This window comes from Bemisia tabaci, unplaced genomic scaffold (genome assembly GCF_918797505.1).
Source record: "Bemisia tabaci unplaced genomic scaffold, PGI_BMITA_v3".
NCBI lineage: Eukaryota > Metazoa > Arthropoda > Insecta > Hemiptera > Aleyrodidae > Bemisia > Bemisia tabaci.
Window position 1 is genome coordinate 14,031 of NW_027311805.1, and position 20,451 is coordinate 34,481.

Sequence of the window (20,451 nt, forward strand, 5' to 3'; positions counted from 1 at the left end):
TTAGAATCACTCAAATCCGGCAGATGGTTGCTTGGTATAAACGCCTTTTGTATTGATATTGCCGTTTCCCTCACGAAAGAACGTGACACTTTAAACTATCGACCAACTTCTGCCTCGAAAACGACAGGGCTTTTGCCAGCATCAACAACTCCAATGTTGCCGAATTTCTCCTCGCAAATTACATATTATCTAGGAGAATCTTGAGCATTCCTCACTGAAAATTTCACTGACTTTGCCTCAGATTTCATGCCGAAATCAGAAAAATGTTTGATTAAAATTGTTTAGGTACAACTTTGTAAAATAAATTAATTATTTGAGCTAATTTGGCAACTTTGGGATAGAGTTACGTTCCCTCGTGGGGAGACGACGATATGAGCATCTTTCCTGCTTGAATCAAAATTAATTTCCTCTCAACGACAAAGTCTCGAATATTTTTATAAGACCCAAAGTCACTTTTTTTCTAGTGAGGATCAAGGCAATGAAAAAGTTTATTTGCGCCTTTTTTGCATCGGTTTAACACATTTTGCAGCGATACTATTCGACATTTCTTCAGTTTTTGCAGTGCCTTGACCTTCCCAAACGGTGAATATATAAAAACTTCAGGTTGTATTCGCATAAGGATATTTAAACATTCTTAACTTCCCCAGTGAGAAAAAGAGGCTAGCCTCGGGAAACGACGCGAAGACAAATTGAATCGTCGACAGACCTGGACGATATCGTTCCATGTCAAGCACCGCAACGTTGAAGGAGTAATTATTATTAATTAACTACACGCGTGTTTATCTTGTTCGGAGACATTGTTTGATGGAGCGGTGAAGTGAGCCCAACTTGCGGCAAAAAAAGAAAATCTTTCGAAAAAAACGGTATCCACCGCCTCTGTGGGAAAGTCAACGATAGTCAAAATACCAGTTTTTGCACGATAAAGGATGAGAGGGCTTCCAAGCTGTTACATTAATATGTGTGTTATTCTTGAAAAATAGTGGAGAAAGATGAAAGTCTTTTGGCAGCGATAAGATTTAATTTATTTTAGGTTGGAGAGGAGGGGGGACTGATCTCAAAAAATCTCGAAAATGTTCCTATAACTTACAAAAATTGCCCGCCCAAAAAGGTCAAATTGTAATTGTGGATACGGGCAACATCCCCTTAATTGCCCTCTTCAAAGAAAGTAGGTATATACAAATCAAAACAAACGATGCTATGCATTTTTTAAGGTGTTGAGATATTCAAAGTCCAATTAAAACATTTCAAATTGTCCATTAAAATACTTAGCGCATGAATATAACATTGGATAGACAAAATTTTTGAATCAATGTTATTGCATGCTTAAGTAATCCTCCAGCTGAATATTAAAAGACCAGCTGATTGCAACTTTTTTTCAGTCCGTGTATTTTGAACTAGGAACAAAATGCTGGTACTGCAGCACTATGAAAGCATCAGCTCAACAAGATACAGTGAATTGTGTCTGATTTTGAAATATTTTTCTCACTGTTTCAGGATGCACAATTATTCTGAGTGATTATGTGTTCAGTATAGGTGTATTAGAGAGGTCATCAAACTGTCCCAAACCACCAGAAGAATGTCCGAATGTAAATATTACCTTCCATCTTTACAACAGGTTTGTGCTGAGCCAGAGGCTTCTTTATATGTGTTCTTAATAAACTCAGTCGTACATTCATTGATTTTAGAGAGCGTTTAGGTACATATTATTAATGACCATTTGGGAGTATAAAATAATAATTTCGGCAACATTTTATTACATTGAAGGGACGTACAAAAATGATTTTTTTTAAAACGAGACAGTAAAACAAAAAGAAGAAGTTCGTTGTAATTTAGTGGACCCTAATTTCACTGCCAAGAATTTCAAAATGAAATCCGGAAATAATTTTCATACCAGTGCCTCCCTACCAAGCAGAGTGGTATGAATGTGAAGTAGAATCTATACTCTTTTTTTGTGTTAATACCTTTATTACAGATCATAATCATCATTCAGGTGTTTAGAAGTAATGCAACTTTAAGGAAAGTCGTTTAAAAAATGTGTTTTATCTCCATACCGTAGTGGCGAGGCATACACTGGTATCGCGTGGATTTAAAAACCCCTTCAATTACAGGCGCATACAACTTATCATACATGAAATTCGTTGAAGCGGTCTACGCTGCGAAATGAAGGCGATCTGAATGAAACGAAACTTTTAAACTGCAATAATCTTATTGCATGATATAGGAGGACGTCGTTCTCTTAACAAGGCGAAATGAAGTGACAAAAGAGCCGTCGGACTTGAAAGATATTAGATCCAATCTCAATAATATCACTCCTAATATTTACAGAATATGATGAGAGCTACATTATATTAAACAACCTTCAAAACACAGCGAGTCAGTGAAAAATAGCATTGTAATAGGAATAGAATCACATTCAACGCGTGGCACGAGGTGCACAAGAATAGCCGAATTTCAGCTCTGATTTGAAACGTATTGGTCCTATAGTGATACACAATTTCATGTGATTAATTGCCTGTAAGGGAACTCAATTCTCTCACTAGAGAGGAGAAAGTCAGTGGATACGTATTCACTTCATTAAGTGCCAATTTAGGCAACTCTGAAGAGGTTGGATTACTATTGGACTCTTGTATTCACTTTTTGACTGGATAAATATAGTTATTTAAGAAAAGCGAAGACTGTAGCACAATATACTAATAATTTGGAATAATGACTGTATCGTTTTTCAGGCGGATAAAAAATTACAATGGCTACCAGTTGAAAGAAAATGATACAACAACGTTACAGAATGCACCTTTCATCAAAAATAAACAAGTCATTGTTTCCAGTCACGGGTACACTGGGCATCTGCATTATGCTCCCAACCCAGAGCTTATTGACGGTAAGTTATACTTTCAAAAGTTTAAATTAATACTTTAATACTTTAAACGAGTGGCTAAATGAGTCACAAAGAGAGGATTGAAATTAGACTCCAATAAGATGTGATTCCTTATGAAAATTTTACCCAAACTTGTTAAACGCACAAAAAACTCCTGAAGTAACTCAACAGTAAAAAATGAATGTTTTCAATTTATAATACATTTACATCAAAGTATCAATCAAGAACTCAGCAGGGGCGCAACTTTACTTTAACTTTTCGCAAATTTTTCGATGATATAAGCTACCTAAAAGTACCATGGAGGTGCGGTGATAATACGTGGAATTGAGAATCGAACAATGAGTATCTATGCTCCTTATGCCTTCTTCACACGCTGAAATTGATAAGAGTCAACAGGAGAGTAGAAGTTATCTTGGTAACATGTTTGTCTAACTTTTTGATAAGTTTGGAACATATTTTCATGAAAAGGTCAAATTCACGAAATAAAGACTGATCGGCGACCAATGACTTCCGTCTTCAGCAGGTGAACTTGACATCGACCCAGTCTGACCGCAAAACTACGACCAGATTAACCCACCAGACCAGTCTTGCATAGAATCAATGGTTTTAACAAAGAAACAGAATCAAACCTATATACGTGAAAAGTTTTGAGCTAGATAAGCGCATGCAATCAAGGGCCTTGGTGGACAAGGCGCATAAGTGTAGTTTTTGCTGCTTCGAGACATGCATGTTTGAAGTTTCGAAATTACATGGATCCTCGTGGCGCGGATAGAGAGTTCAAACTGACGTTTTGAGACTTGAAAATTGGAATTTCGGAGCGAATTAAGACAAGTTTTACTTAAAACCATAGGTATACATAACCTCTAATTATGCATATGAGTGTATTTCTTGTGATAACCATAGAAAAAATGGTGAGAAGTGAGGCAACATCTGCATACTTGAAGCCTCTTCTCATTGGTCACACCCGTAACGTGTCACACCCGTTACGCTTTTTGGCCCATCAATTGTTGAAATAAAAATTTGGAAAAAATACTCCAAAGCTGTACTTGACTTGAAGACGTACGGAAAAAATTGGCATCTCAAAATGACATGAATTAAAATAGTTACATTAAAAAACCTATGTTTAGCGTAACGGGTGTGACAGTCAGTACACTAAGTTTTAAAAGTTACATATAATATACAGTAATTACTTTTAAAAATTGAAACTTTGCAGGAGCACATTGAATCAGTTTCTTGACAACTGCAAGCATAACCTGAAACTTGGTTTTGGCGGGAACACCAGAAAACATTGCTACTAAACTGTCACTCTTTTTACAGTAGGATAAAGCTAAGCAACGGGGTTACAAAACACGTAAAAATTGCGAGAAAAAAAAACAAAACGGAGGTAAACCACATATATTTCCAAAAACTAGGAGTATTAAGGAGTCCAAAAATAAATATCGTTGGGTCATTTGGAGGGGGAAAAAAAATTACCCCTCGGACTACCTAGGCGTGGAATGACCCTAATACCTTTCCAAAACTACACATATAATGCGTCCTGTCCTCCGAGCCCCTCAAATCGTCGCCCCTCTGACGTAAGAGCTTATCTCGATTTAAGAATGAGCCCCAGAAAGCATGAAATCATGCGTGAAACAGGGCTCCTGTGGAAATTGAGACACGCCCTTACGTTAGAGGGGTGACAAAATGTTCTGTCAAATAAGGAAAAAACGATGTTACATCAAGCTACAAGCAAGCAAAAAAAAAAGAAAAGAAAAGAAAAGGCATTTCAATGTGTTGTTTCATTCTGACTCGTCGTCAAAGAAATGAGGGAGGGATGCGGATCTTTACGACCCATACGTCGTGCGGAACCCCACCGTACGTGTGCGGAAGGGTGCAAACACGGAGAAGAAAACCTCGTGTGTGGGACCCAAAGTTTAGGTCACATGGATCTCTGAAGTTTTCAGATTGAGCATCTGAACACTTTAGGTCTAGCTGTCGAGGTTCGGATCACACATCTGAGACTTCGGTTCTCACATCTGAAGTAATTCCAGAGATCCATATGACCTAACCTTTGGGTCCCACGCACGAAGTGTTTTTCTCCGTGCAGAGCATGCCATCGCTGGAACTGCCATTTCCGACGGATGACAAGGGAATAGTTTTTTGAAAGACTGCCGTGGTTCTAGGGACTAATATTGGGTGTCTGTGGGCGCAGCTTACAACAGGATGCCGGACCCGGTGAACATCATCGTCATCAACTGGGGGCGCCTGTGTCCGCAGCCGTGTTACACCCAGTCGGCCCGCAACGTCGCCCTCGTCGGAAACTGCTCGGCCCTCTTCATCGAGGCCCTTCTCCAGCACCAGACCTGGTTCACACTCAAGGACATCCATTTCATCGGCTTCAGCCTCGGGGCCCAGGTCATGAGTCAGATCTCCCATAAACTTACCATCGGCAAACCATATTGGATCACGGGTTAGTATATCGAAATCACATATCGACGGTGAAACTCCCAAACCACGTATCTCGTTTGCGGTGTTTAAAAATCTCCGCTCCTATTATTAATTTTTTTCTGGAAGTGAATCAACATCTTTCCGTGTGGTTTTCACAGAATTTTCTTTGCACAGAGCAGAAAAATCACAGATATTTTAGGGAATGTACGTTGAGTAGTTTTTCTTTCAAAAAATAAAGTATGACAGTAAGTCTGCAACGTTGCAAACCGAGATACGTGGTTTGGGAGTTTCACCGTCGATATCCGTCGCAGACTCATAGTCGAATTAGGTGTATTTTTGCCGAACGGGACCAGGTGGTAAAGAAGAGGTGTGCTAGTTAGTCGAAGGCCGTAAGAATGAATGGGAATTGTAAAGCACCAGTGACGTCAGTGCGACGACGGAGACAAGAAAATTCAGGTTGACGTCATTTAACTCATGAGTCCTGTCCACAACGCTCATGTCACGGCTCATGAGTCCCGCATACAGCTCGCACATGGTTTCGTTCGGTGAATTTAAAATCCCACTTTCCCATCTCACCAAAAAGAATCACGCATACTTTTACATTAATGCGCTAGCTTGAAACATGCGCCAGATTAAGAAAATCGACAGAAATTGGCCGATGCTGTGAAACATTTACATTTTAAACCACAATAAACAGCATCGAAGATTTTCAAATTTTAAAACCCGAACTCGAACTCTCAAAATCAGTTTTCCCGTCTGGAAATCAAGAGTCTAAATTACAATGACCTACATCTTGATCGAAAATTCCTTTATGTACTCAATTTCCTTCTTTATTTTTCAGCGTTGGATCCAGCGTGGCCTTTGTTCGACACAATGACGACATACGCAGAGGAACGACTGGACATCACCGACGCGGACTTTTTGGACGTTTATCACACAAATGCCGGCTACAAAGGACAACTCACGAGTATCGGCCACGTTGACTTCTACGCCAATCATGCTCTACTACAGCCTGGATGTGGCACGAGTAAGAACATCGTTAGCTGTTCAAACACGCACACGGAAAAAAATTAAATGTTGATTTAGCATTTATACTGTTAAAAAGATGTCCGACAAGTTTCAAATGCTGATTTTACATTATAAAAATGCTAACATAACATTTTAATTAGTTCGTTTTGCAGCGGGCGTAGTTACGTTAGCATTTGTTAAAATGTAAAATCAGCATTTGAAACTTGTCGGACATCTTTTTAACAGTATGAATGCTAAATCAACATTTAATTTTTTTCCTTGCAAAGGATTCGTCATGGCGGCCGAGTTTATTAGAAAGGAACCAACCCACATCTTCGCAATAACTAATTTAAGATTGTTTTTGAGTTCCACTAGCCGTATATTTTCTCCTGCCAAAAAATGAAAGTAAAAAAAAACAGAAATTAGTTTGCAAAAGAGAGGTTAAAGTTTATTTCCCACAATGAGCCCAATGCAGGAATAAAACTTCAAACCTCTTTTTCTCAAATTCAACTTAACGCGGGTTGGTTCTTTACTGCACAGTTAAAAAAAAATACACAAGCTTAAGTTTATACGGGAACTGGGTCAAATGATTTCACAAGCCTTGTGTCAGCGTAAAAACTCGCACACATCCCCGAGTATATACTTGAACAGATTTGTGTTAAAATAGTCCATACTTTGATATTCATACACATCATTGTAAATGTTTTTTAAACAATTTTTTCCACAATTTTTACTCGTGTTCCAGAAAAAAAAACCCAACCCTGTGAATAAACACACAAAAACACCGAAGTTTATTCCTAGTATTGTGTTTTTAGAAATAGTCATTGAGTTTGAATAAACTCGGAAGTTGTCGATTTATTCCTAAACTCAAGAGAAAAAAAATACAAAATTTGAGTATAAACGCTGATCATTTGTGTAAATTCAAGCGAGTTTTTTTTTCAGAAATATGCAAGGCTTGTGTAAATATTTGACCCAGTTCCCATATAAACTTAAACTTTAGTTTTTTTTTTCACATCGTTGTGCAAATTCCACTGAGCACAATGGAAGAAGTTAGTGTCCCTCCAACAGTTATCAAAGAATTTCAAACATCACAAATTCGTATCATACTCATAAAAAAATCAAACAAGTTAGACTATAGAAACAAATCTTTGGATAGAAGATAGCACTACAATAGTAAAGGCGTTCTATATCTATCGAATGTTCAAGTGTTCAGGAAGCAATTAAATAAATATTCACCATAATCTTGAGATTTATTTATTCAACAGTGCATACATAGATGCCGCCAAATGACGGCTATGATGCATGTCAAAAAGCAGGCTGTGTTAAAAGATTAAGAAGAACAATCACCTATAAGAACTCTTTTGAATCTTATGCATTTCCTACTAAACAGAACGTTTTCAATTGATAGAAAATTGCTACTAAGTTACCTTCACGAGGTAGATCCTTAAAATCATTAGGAAGAGAATTATACATCTGTACACAGATAAAACGTGTCCGAAAAATTTCTAGGTTCCGTCCGGATGTACGCTTCTCCAAACTCGACAGTGTTGCCATGTGGCTACACTGTTAGAAATTTTAGAAGATTCCGGGGTGAGAATCACTCTTACTTCGCCTCTATTTTGCCCATGGAAAAATCGAGTGAAAATACGAACGAGTGACCGACGGCGCGGAGGGAACAACACTCCTGAACTCGGCGTGTAATGCACCCCGACCACAGGGTGCTAATCACCACACAAAGGAGTGATTTCAGGAGAGGTGAGGGGAGGCTCGAGGAAGGGGCAATATGCTGCTACAAGAATTCACGCGACGCTACCGCGCAGGGTTTCAAAATTTCACGAAATCACGCCGATAGCGCTATCTGTCAATTAATGACTGAACTACTTTCTACGACATACTCAGCGCACGCTGTCAAATAGACATGGAAGTTCTTGCCATGAACATTAGTTACGGGTTTCTACAAGTTTATCACAATTGAAATTCGGATTACCTTACTAATGACAACATTAACCATTTACCTTAGATCCTGCGACGATTTGTAGCGTAAAATTCCGAGCGCTCCCGTGTGGATTTGGACCCGAGCCGCGTTGGTGATAGTCCAGTGCTCTGCCACTGAGCCTCGAGGGTCGGATGGTTGATAAGGCTGAAATCACGCCTCTTATTCTCATGGGTCGCGTTTGTGCAGTAGTGCGCGCAATGGCGCACTCTCTGCTCGGGGTGAAAATCACTCCAGGTAAAAGTGGGGAGTTAACAACTGATTCGCTGCAGCGACATTGTCTCGCTATCGCGGCAATTCACTTTCATGGAGAGTTCCGAACTCCTCGACGGAGTGATTTTCACTGCGATCTCAGGTCACTCCGCATTTCACTCCGGGTTTCCCGAAAGATTTTTAACAGTGTATGCTAGTTGTTCATTCGTCTTTCCATTCGTAATCACTATAAATCACTAAGTATAAGGCAGCGGAGCCTTTTCGTAACGATGCTATCGTTCAAACACAATAAGTATATCACGCAATGGAATGCTTAATACGTTAAAAATATACAACGGAAGAACACTCGACCTGGGTTGCACAATTCACTTGGACATGGGTCTCGCGGATCGCGCACGCTCTAACTGAGGATCATGGGTATCTGCGTTGCGAGACGGGGACTTACTGCGCATGCGTGAACCAAAATATATACACAACCACTGTGTTTTTACACACGAACAATGAGCATTAACACACAGAGCTGTTAATTTGTGCACAAACTCGTGCACTTTCATATATTTGTAGTGTGTTTCTTTACATCATTTCAGAACTTAATCATACTAGTAGAGTATTTTTTCTCCCAATTGGTTAATTTATTTTAACACACAGAGTTTCTGGTGCCCAACCGTTTTGAGTTTTTTTCTCGAGATTGCCTGTGTTTTATTTCTCTTTGCACCATGATGTTTTAGTCTACGAGTGTGCAAAACAACACCGACGTAAGAATATTTTCTTAGGACCGTAAAAAACATTCTCTCTCGTTAATGAAAAGAAACACCGAGTCGTGATATTATTGTGCATCTTTTCTTAAGAGCTCAGAATATGTTGCAAGTGTTGTGTTTTTATTTTGAAAACACAAAGTTCTACGATTTCACTCAGTCAGAAGAGCCCTTGAGTAATTTTTGTAAGCATTTTTTTGTTATTTGTGTTTATTCATCGAGATTGTGCACTTTTTCTCCACCTCGAGTATTTTTACTCCAAGATTTTCAGAAGAAGTACACTGAAATTTCTAAAAACAACTACACAATAATACACAAGTCCATTTTTTTTTAACTGTGTGATGGACTCGGTTTCTTTCCCGTGTCCGCGTAGAGAAAAAAAATTGATTTTGCTTGCTTTAATCATTTATAGATTATGAAATTACTATTGAAGAAAAAAGACTAGAGAAACGTCTATCAATGAACAGTTACTATCTCTCGCATACACTTTCATGTCGATGAGGATCGCCCGTTTCCCTATAATTTTCGAAATTATAATTTTCAATGAATGTTCACGGATTCGATTTAATGGGACTTTAATAAAAAAATAAATGTTTGACTTTAATTACTTTAATAATTTAATGACTATGAAAATACTAATGAGCGACAACAGATTAGAGAAAGTTTAAATGAGAGAAACAATCTCTATCTGTTACACTCAAAAAAAGCTCCGGCCGTGGAGGCCATAAGCAGCGGACCTGGAGCACGGACTGGATGGGCTATATGGCACTACCGTTCGCCTACGCGCCTGACGGCCGGATTGCTACGTGCGGGGACGATGCGGAGTCCTACGGACATGAAAACCGTAAGTCGCGGCCTCGAGCGGCATAGGCAGCTTGCGCTCTAGGCGCTACTTACGGGCTGGACGGCCGGAGCTCTGCGCGCCGCCGCTGTCCGCGACGTGGTGGATTTTTTCGGAACTACAGCTGAAAATTCACCATTAAAGTACATACTTAGAAAAGAAAAACTTTCCAGCAAAGTTTTAAACATTGAGTGAATTATCTTGTGTCAATTTCTGAACAAGATTTTTTTTCTTTCCTTCTTTTTAAAATAGGTATATATTTCTTTGTTGATAGTTCATAACAATTTAGTTTCAGGAAAGTGATGGATAATTCAATGTCTAAGAAAGAAAAAGAGCATATGAACGTTAGCTTGTTGATCATGTTTCAGATATCAAGAGAGATTTGAACTCCTAGGCTGATAGTTCAGCAAGTCAATTTGAGAAAAGAGATGAATCTTAGAGAAGAGATGATGCTTATTGAGAAAGAAAATCAGCATATGAATGTTAGCTTATTCATCGTGTAGAGATATCAAGAGAAATTTTCAAAAACCTAACTTTAATGTTGCAAGCCTTCGTAGAAATAAATAAAGCACTGGGGAAGCACTGGAAGGAACAAATGTAGATAGATCAAAAATTCATGCTACCTATTTTAAATGTAGAACAGACTGTCCAAGGTATGATAAATTGCTAAAACTCATTGCAGCGAAAAATGTAAATTGAAAAATCATTTTTATCACTTGGCAGCCCGTTCTCAATAAATGTAATTACTTTCACTCAATGAGAATTCAGCATTTGTCAAAAACAAAACCTGGTTCATCCCTCAATAAAAAATACGAATGCAAAGTAGGAAATCACCCAAATGATTAACAAAGGAAAAGCACAGGCGTAGGTCTAGGTACTTACAGATTTTTACTCCTTACGACTAGAAAAGCTTCAGAATCTTGAAAATGAGGTTGAGAATATTTCAAAGTGTAAATTCAGAAGTAAAAGTTGACAAAACTTCAAGATATAACTCTCCGCAATAACTACCGGATACAATTTCCACAAAATATTAGCGAAGAAATATACCACCGAAAATTGTCACACTTGTTAAAATTGTAGATCTTCCCTTCAGCAAACTGAAGCGCGATTCACACAAAATTTTACCACTATTACAGTACACTGAGCTCCCTAGAATTGGGATATGGAATCAGAGAGATATTCACAGCAACAATGTTTGCACTGGCTCTTATCGGATAATCAACGCAGGCAAGATTGGCTTATAGCTTCCGCTGGCGGACAGCTATTTTGGCAACAGAGAAGGGAGGTGTTGGATGTCGGAGAGTGAAATACTACCTACTCTCAATTGAAAACATTTAAGTATAAGCCAGAGATTAGATTGAAATGGAATAAAAAATCAACCCAATCTTATGAGCAAGCAAAGGTGGCACAATGAAGTTGCAATCGGTAAATAGACATTCTTGTGACTACATTATCAGTATTTTAGTGTGGCGGTAATTTACTCTGTGGGAAGATGCGTGGCAGGTAATTGATTGCTTTTCTTGGATTTAAGTTCTTTCCCTTAGTAGGGGGAAAATAAGTGAATTGCAAACGAACTTACAGGAGGAGAGGATATGAGCTCAGTGTGTAGGTAAAACTGACAATTTTCACTTAACTCTCGTCGCATTTCCGAAAGTATTTGACAAGCGTTATCACACAGAACTTAAGAATCAATCGTGCACCGCACAGAATCAAGAAAATATATCGAAAACCTCCAAAATTAAACGAAAAACGAACACACGTAATGAGCAATGACCAACAATGACAAGCAATTTACTAGATTCTAACCTCAATAAACAACGCTGAGTGGTGGCTGCGATCGCTCCCGAAAATGTTCAAGGCTGGCGGCAACTTTAAATTCACGCACTGAATAACATTGACGTAAAATATTGTAATTTTCTGCGAATATACACGTAGCCGTCTCAATTTTAATCTGATGGTGACGCCATTTTCCGAAAACTGAATCTCACCTCACTGCCAACGGCCGTGGAAGCGGTTGGCTCCGATCCTGAAACCCGTAACTTACGCTCGGCTCCTAACCGGTCTTACGGCCATGAAGGCCGCGCGGGGTCCACGGGACACCGGCCGCTGGGTCCAGTACTAGCTGGCGCACAGCGCGTTAACGCCGGGATCACCAGTGTCCAGAGCAACCGGGTCACAGGGCCGTAGTTTTTTTTTTGAGTGTATGAACTCATTCATGTCAATGAGGAACACCTGTTTCTCTAATTTTCGACATTAATTTTCAATAAATGCTCACGGATTCGACTTAATGTGACTCAAGATTTATTTCATTCCTTTGGTCTCTGGAATTATTTTTCTAAATATTGTGCGGTATAGCTGAGACACAGCGAAACGGTTTACTGTACCAGATCAATTAAATTAACTTGGAAAATTCCTATCGCTCCATAATATAAAATCATACGGTTAACGCGTAACCCATAACTTCTGAGATATGAAACGCCTAAGGAGGGGGTTGGGTAGGGTGTGCCTTATTTTTGAGTTTTGCGAAAATCAAGTTGGTCAACCCCTAAAAAGTTTCTATGTAGTCTCTAAATGAACCCCCTAAAAGGAAAAAATTTTAAAAAAATTTTAACCCGTGCCTCAAAGGGCCTAAAGGGCCTAAACCCAAAATTCAAAAATTTTGGCAAGCGACACATCAATTCTGAAGGAAAATGGCAAGTTACGGCCCTTTTAGAGCAGAAATTTCGTCCGTTTTGCCGTATCTTGAAGCGTAAGGTCACAAACGGCCCAATGACGACGTGAGGCTATGGGCTGGCGGGGCGCGCCGCGGCCGGCCCGCCGCTGAGCGTGCGCGCGCGGCAGGGTTGCGCATCGCCGCTTTACACCGGCGTAGAGGAACGAACGGTGGGGTAGGAGGGGGGTATCCGGTGGAAGAGCATCCACATTTTCTATCCATAATGAAAATGCATTATACTTTTTCAATATAGATGAGGAAATATGAGCCATACAAGGAAGTGATGAAAAGAGTGACAAATACATATCGACGGTGAAACTACCAAACCACGTATCTCGGTTTGCGACGTCGCAGACTTCCTGTCATACTTTATTTTTTAAATGAAAAGCTACTTAACGTCCAGTCTTGAAAATTTCCGTGATTTTTCCTCTTCGTGCGGAGAAAATTCTGTGAAAATTTCAAGGAATGATATTGATTTGGTCTACTTCAAAAAAATAAAATGTGAGCGGAGATTTTTAAACACCGCAAACGAGATACGTGGTTTGGTAGTTTCACCGTCGATATATAGTTTGTACGGTTAGGAGTGTAAGTGGGGAAAATTTGCCGTAACTACAGAACAGCCCTGAAAATCTCCGGGAAATAAAAGCTGCTATTGATGAGAGGTTTGCATGAGAGGTTTAATTAAGGACTAATTAAAAAGATAGGTGCGATGTTGTCGAATCGTAAGCCCTTTACGCGATCAAACGCGATTAGTGTAAATTTAATTGGAAAAGTTTAAGAAAAATTTGATGAAAGAAAATTGCCCCAAATTCGGGAAGTGCTTAAAGTGTTTTTCTATTATGTGAAGTTAGAGTATTGCATAAAGCAATGTCGAATAACACGTCGATTTTTGCCGTAAAATCAGTCTCCAAATTCTCTTGAACCAGCGATCGACGGCTAGCATTTTTTGATACGCGCCTCCACTCCTCATAAAAATGTAAACATTTTTAAAAACATGGATGTATCACAGGGATTCTACATTTTTCATTCCATATTCCCGAGAAAAAATGGATCATTCAAGCTCATTGAAAAATGAACGATCCGGATCATTCAATTTGAATGAGTTTTTCGTCAGCTCATTCAAATTTGAATGATCCAGATCGTTCACTTGATCATTGAATTTTAATGCGCCCGAATGAGCTTGAATGATCCTGATCATTGAATTTCAATGAGCTTGAATGATCCGGATCATTGGATTTGAACGAGCTTGAATGATCCGGATCATTGGATTTGAACGAGCTTGAATGATCCGGATCATTGGATTTCAACGAGCTTGAATGATCCGGATCATTGGATTTCAACGAGCTTGAATGATCCGGATCATTGGATTTCAACGAGCTTGAATGATCCGGATCATTGGATTTCAACGAGCTTGAATGATCCGGATCATTGGATTTCAACGAGCTTGAATGATCCGGATCATTGGATTTCAACGAGCTTGAATGATCCGGATCATTGGATTTCAACGAGCTTGAATGATCCGGATCATTGGATTCCAATGAGCTTGAATGATCGTGATCATTGAATTCCAACGAGTTTGAATGATCCTGATCGTTGAATTTCAACGAGCTTGAATGATCCTGATCGTTGAATTTCAACGAGCTTGAATGATCCTGATCGTTGAATCCCAACTAGCTTGAATGATCCTGATCGTTGAATCCCAGCCAGCTTGAATTCTCCTGATCGTTGATTTCCAGTGAGTCAAGGTCTCGGTCTGATGAGAATCTATTATAAAAAGATTGTAAATAGTATAGAAGCAAAAGTACATGGGTATCCATTCTCACTTTGCAGTTTTTTTTTCAACAGAAAAATGAAGGGGAAAAAACCAAAAAAACATATGATGATAGGAAAAGTTAAGAAAACACAGACTCACCAGAAGTTTATCCAATTCCTCCAGAAGTAAGCTCATCCTCCGCCCTATTACAGCAACAGTGTGAATGTAGGTACTATAATAAAAGTAGTTTGAAGGTGAACATTTTTGCTACAAACCATCTCCCACACGCTGTCAAGAATTCAAACCACACAACAGTCATTGTGGGAGAGGCTCGTAGCTTTGCCGCCGAGTTGCAGAGCTGCTGCGGGGATTCTTTCCATCGACAACTGAAAAATTTAACTAAAATGGAACATATTAAATTAACAGCATAACCAGAAAAATGTTGAATTGAAGAATTAACCGCGCGTTTAGAATTGCATAAGCGATGTCGCTGTTTTACTCTGATTTAAAAGAAAGAAACAAGCAAAAATTACATTGGGATACAGGGGTATAAAATTGGCTTTGTCTCTGAAATAATTAATTTACCTTAGATTGTGCTTTGAAGTGAAATAAGGCAATAGTACTTACAATTTTGTGCTTGCGTGTTTGTTCAAATGAAGCGTTATCGATGGAGAAAATATTGAAGTAAAATTGTGTCCTCGGAACAAAAAGCAGTGCATTTGATGGCTGGAGCATACAACTCACAAGTACAAGGTAAGTTTATACTGATAACTTGTTAAACAGTCCAGCGAAAAAACAATAAATACATAGAATTTAAAGCAACACAGACGAAAAATCTGAGCGGCGACACGCTAATGATACGCAGGCAGCAAGACTGATCAGACCAAGTGGCGAATACCGCGACCCCTCGGCCTTTACAGGTTCGGGGGTGGAATTTCCATCTTCCTTGGCTCAACGGTCATCTTCTTTTGTTTTCTTCACGCAGCAAACGAGTGGTGGGAGGCGGGGAAGTAACGGCGTTGCCACATTGCTGAAATATTTTCCCATCCTCCTGTCTTAAGGATTGCTATGATTATGTCAATTTCTCGTCTCTTTTTTTTTATATTATCATGTAAGGCTCATTTTTTTTACTGTCATAAGGCTAATCTTAAGAATTTTCAGAAAAGCTAGTGAGAGAGGCCCTACTTTCCTCGAAAATTGAAATCCTCTGTTCTGTAATTTCTCTTCTATGTCGCTTTAAATTCTATTTATTGTTTTTTCCCTTGACCGTTTAACAAGTTATCAGTATGATGTTACCTTATACCTGTGAGTTGTGCTCCAGTCATCAAATGCACTACTTTATGGTCCGAGGACACAATTTTACTTCAATAAAATTCTCTCCATCGATGACACTTCATTTGAACAAACACTCAAGCACAAATTTGTAATTACCTACTGCCTTGTATCACTTCAAAGCACAATCTAAGGTAAATTAATTATTTCAGAGACAAAGCCAATTTTATACCCCTGTATCCCAATATAATTTTTGCTGGTATCTTTCTTTTAAATCAGAGTAACAGCGACATCGCTCATGCAATTCTAAACGCGCGGTTTATTCTTCAATTCAACATTTTTTTTGGTTATGCTGTTATTTTTATATGTTTCTTTCTAGTTAAATTCTTCAGTTGTCGATGGAAAGTATCCCTGCAGCATTGCCGTGCTAAGGAAGAACGCCGGATGAACATCCGAGAGTTGCCAAATTTCCCTTGATAAAGCATGTATTTTTGAAAATATTCATGTATTTTTTTTTCTAGAAAAGTTCAGATATTTTAGATTAAATTGCGTACAAAATTGTCTAAAAATTTTGGAAAGTAATATTCGCAATTTTCCCAGTAAATTTGGTTTTTATCGGAGGAAACTTAGCAACGTCTGAAGGCTAATATGGCGTTCTTTCTTAGCACGGCAGAGCAGCTTTGCAACTCGGTGGCAAAGCTACGAGCCTCTCCCATCATGACTGTTTTGTGGTTTGAATTCTTGACAGCATGTGGGAGATAGTTTGTAGCAAAAATATCTACTTTTATTGAAGGTACATTCACACTGTTACTCTAATAGAGCGGATGATGAGCTTACTTCAAAAGGAATTGGATGAAATTTCTGGCGAGTCAGTGTTTTTGAACTTTTCCCTTATTCCTTCATTTTTCTGTCGAAGAAAAACTGCGAAGTGAAAATGGCTACCCATGTGCATTTGCGTCTATACTTCTTACAATTTCTTTATAATAGATTCTCATCAGACCGATACTTGAATATCCGAATCTGCTGAAGTGATCATATCATTGTGGTAGGTCCCAGAGTTTGACCCGATTGAGTATTTATTAAAGTTACATAGCAAAATTATATTAATGTAGAATAGTGGGAGGTAAAAATTATCCAAGTGACCCAATCAGACGCTGGCATAGTAGTGGCTTATTCAACTTTAATAATCTGGATCGTTGACCTAATAAGCTTGAATGAGCTAGCATGTTGGGCCGTTCAATTTTAATGCTCTTAATGATTCAGCTACGATAAGCCTGATCATTGGCCCAATGAGTTTGAATAAGCCGATTAATTGAATCATTCAAATTGAATGATCCTGATCATACAAGTTGAACGATCCAACAAGTCGGCACATTCAAATTGAACGATCCAACCAGTTGGCAGATTCAAGTTGAATGATCCAATGGGCCAGCGTATTCAAGCGCATTGGGTCAAAGATCCGGATCGTTCGACTTGAACGATCCGGATCATTCAAGTTGAATGATCCAACGAGTCAGCGCATTCAAGCTCATTCGGGATCATTGATGCTCATTGAAGAATCATTCAAACTCATTCAGGATCATTGAAAATCGAACGATCCTGAATGAGCTTGAACGATCCATTTTTTCTCGGGTTGGAATTACAAGATCAGAGGTTTTCGACGCACCGCCATTGACATTAATGTGCGATAACTTCACATAATAGAAAAACACTTTAAGCACTTCCCGAATTTGGGGCAAGTTTCTTTCATCAAATTTTTCTTAAACTTTTCCAATTAAATTTACACTAATCGCGTTTGATCGCGTAAAGGGCTTACGATTCGACAACATCGCACCTATCTTTTTAATTAGTCCTTAATTAAACCTCTCATGCAAACCTCTCATCAATAGCAGCTTTTATTTCCCGGAGATTTTCAGGGCTGTTCTGTAGTTACGGCAAATTTTCCCCACTTACACTCCTAACCGTACAAACTATATATGTATTTGTCACTCTTTTCATCACTTCCTTGTATGGCTCATATTTCCTCATCTATATTGAAAAAGTATAATGCATTTTCATTATGGATAGAAAATGTGGATGCTCTTCCACCGGATACCCCCCTCCTACCCCACCGTTCGTTCCTCTACGCCGGTGTAAAGCGGCGATGCGCAACCCTGCCGCGCGCGCACGCTCAGCGGCGGGCCGGCCGCGGCGCGCCCCGCCAGCCCATAGCCTCACGTCGTCATTGGGCCGTTTGTGACCTTACGCTTCAAGATACGGCAAAACGGACGAAATTTCTGCTCTAAAAGGGCCGTAACTTGCCATTTTCCTTCAGAATTGATGTGTCGCTTGCCAAAATTTTTGAATTTTGGGTTTAGGCCCTTTAGGCCCTTTGAGGCACGGGTTAAAATTTTTTTAAAATTTTTTCCTTTTAGGGGGTTCATTTAGAGACTACATAGAAACTTTTTAGGGGTTGACCAACTTGATTTTCGCAAAACTCAAAAATAAGGCACACCCTAGGGTTGGGGCTGAAGTGAACCCTCAGTTTATATATGACTTTATAGGACCAGATCTACTCATTGCACAGACATGAGCAAGCTTCAAAAGTTCCTTTTACTTGCCCCTTCCAGACTCTTCCTGTAATCACGTGCGGGCAGTATACTACTACGCTGAATCCATTTACACGAAAGTAGGGTTTTACGCCTACTCGTGCCTCAGTATTTTGACCCACCTCACAGGATTCTGTAAACCTGGCCCAGGAGACGAGCTAGTCCTTCTGGGAGCGCATGTGAACCATAGGTAAGCACAACACTGATATCACGTATGCAATGGAGTACTCACATTACAGTAGCGATTCTTGAAAGTTGGCAGCTCTGTTTTTCCTCCATTTAAATGTATGTCAAACAATCGATCCCTGCCTCACCTAAAATTGATATTTTTAATGGATTTAAATAAAGGAAAAACAGTGTTGCCAACTTGCAAAATCGCACTGTCACATGAATAGAATGACCCTTCCTTCCATGGGTAGGGATCTCAGTCAATGTGAGAAAAGTTTTAAAGTTCGCAATATTTTTAATTTTTTAAAGTTGTTTCTTAAATTGCCCACCACCGCCGGAGATACACACTAAACTTTGGGAGAAAATCATTATGTTAATTTTCCTGAATTTTGGTGGCGGTTCTGGATACACATGAAATATGGGCATACCCTCTCCCTCCTATTGCTTATCGCTAAATCCATTCATTACCTCAAAAATTCGAAATCTAGAGTTAAAGAGCAGGGATTTCAGGGGTTTTCGGATCTTTCAGGGTGAAAACCTAGTTCTTTTCCCTGGAATCCCCTGACATTTTCTTTAAACGAGAGATTTTTTTGAATTTCAGTCCATCGGCACCAAAAACAATTCGAAGGAAATTTACTATCCCAAAAATCTGGGGAGGGACGTAGCTTCAACTCAGAGCACTTTTGGGGGAAAAAAACTTATTTGAAATAAAAGGTCTAAATTTCACCCACCAAACAAGCCCGTTCAAAATAGTCGTTTAGCCTCAGGACACGACCCCATATACACTGTGCTTCACTTGATTCACTGAAGGGGCAGATACACCTGCGAATTACAAGCGCCTGTTGAAAGTGAAACACCGATAGGAATACAGGATTTCGATCGCTCGACGTCGAGCTATCGAAATTCTCCTTGCCTATTGGTGTTTCACTCTCATCAAGAGCTTGTAACTCGCAGGTGTGCCTAGGCGTTTATACAGCAGCAAATCCATAGTATAAATTCGCCTCTAGACACTCTTTGTCAAATTGTCATGATTTTCCAGTACCCGGGGGACGTATTACTTCACAACGAATGACCAGTACCCATTTGCAAGGGGGAAGGTCTTTGACACGCAAGAAGAGCCCATCCAAGCGGAACACCACATGCAATCGGTAGAGCCAGTTCAACCTATGCAACGTCCACTTCCAATTGATCTCAGGCTCTCGGAAATCAAAGCATCGCCTAAGCCCTCCTCGTGATATTGACATCAATCATAATTTACTCTTGGATCAAACTCAAAGAATATATCGCTGGTGTGCGGAATGCCCTGCAGCCTGATTCCTTGACTCGCGCCGAATGGACGTGTACTCGTAACAATTCTTGAAAGCTGGCCACACTGGGCTCCGTCCATTTAAATGTACATAGAAATCGGTAATATCGATAAAAATTGTTGTTATCGATTTCTATCGAAGCTGCTCTCGACATTTATAATGAAGTTAAATCGAGGAGGAAGAGCAGTGTCAACTTTCAAGAATATGTATTAATTGCGAATGGAGCGAATCAATGGGAGGATTTTAAGTTTTTCAGTGAAAATATATTATTGACATCATAATATTGTCAACCATTTTATGATAAGCTGCAAAATATATCCGATTTTTGAGATTAAGCGCATAAGCAAATGTGCAACTCACGAATGGAATCATATTTTGCGATGTGGAATAGAATTAGACTGCAATGGATTGCATGATGCTTATCCACGCAAATTGCGTTCTAGATTGAAAATGTGTAGAATATGTTACTATTGTATAAATTGTTTTGGAATTATTTAATTTTAATTTATAAATCTCTGCAAAGTCAAAATCATCTTAA

At 39.2% G+C, this 20,451-nt stretch overlaps 1 protein-coding gene across 1 annotated transcript in view; it reads left to right on the forward strand.

The window, feature by feature from the left end:
• The window catches only part of LOC140223825 (uncharacterized), a gene marked incomplete at its 5' end in the record, with an annotated part of 32,478 nt that extends 12,027 nt beyond the window's left edge, over positions 1-20,451 (forward strand). Inside the window, 6 exon segments of the mRNA XM_072306000.1 lie at positions 1,495-1,615; positions 2,727-2,878; positions 5,067-5,324; positions 6,144-6,329; positions 18,460-18,628; positions 19,646-20,451. Of these exon segments, the coding sequence (XP_072162101.1) occupies positions 1,495-1,615; positions 2,727-2,878; positions 5,067-5,324; positions 6,144-6,329; positions 18,460-18,628; positions 19,646-19,841 (1,082 nt within the window).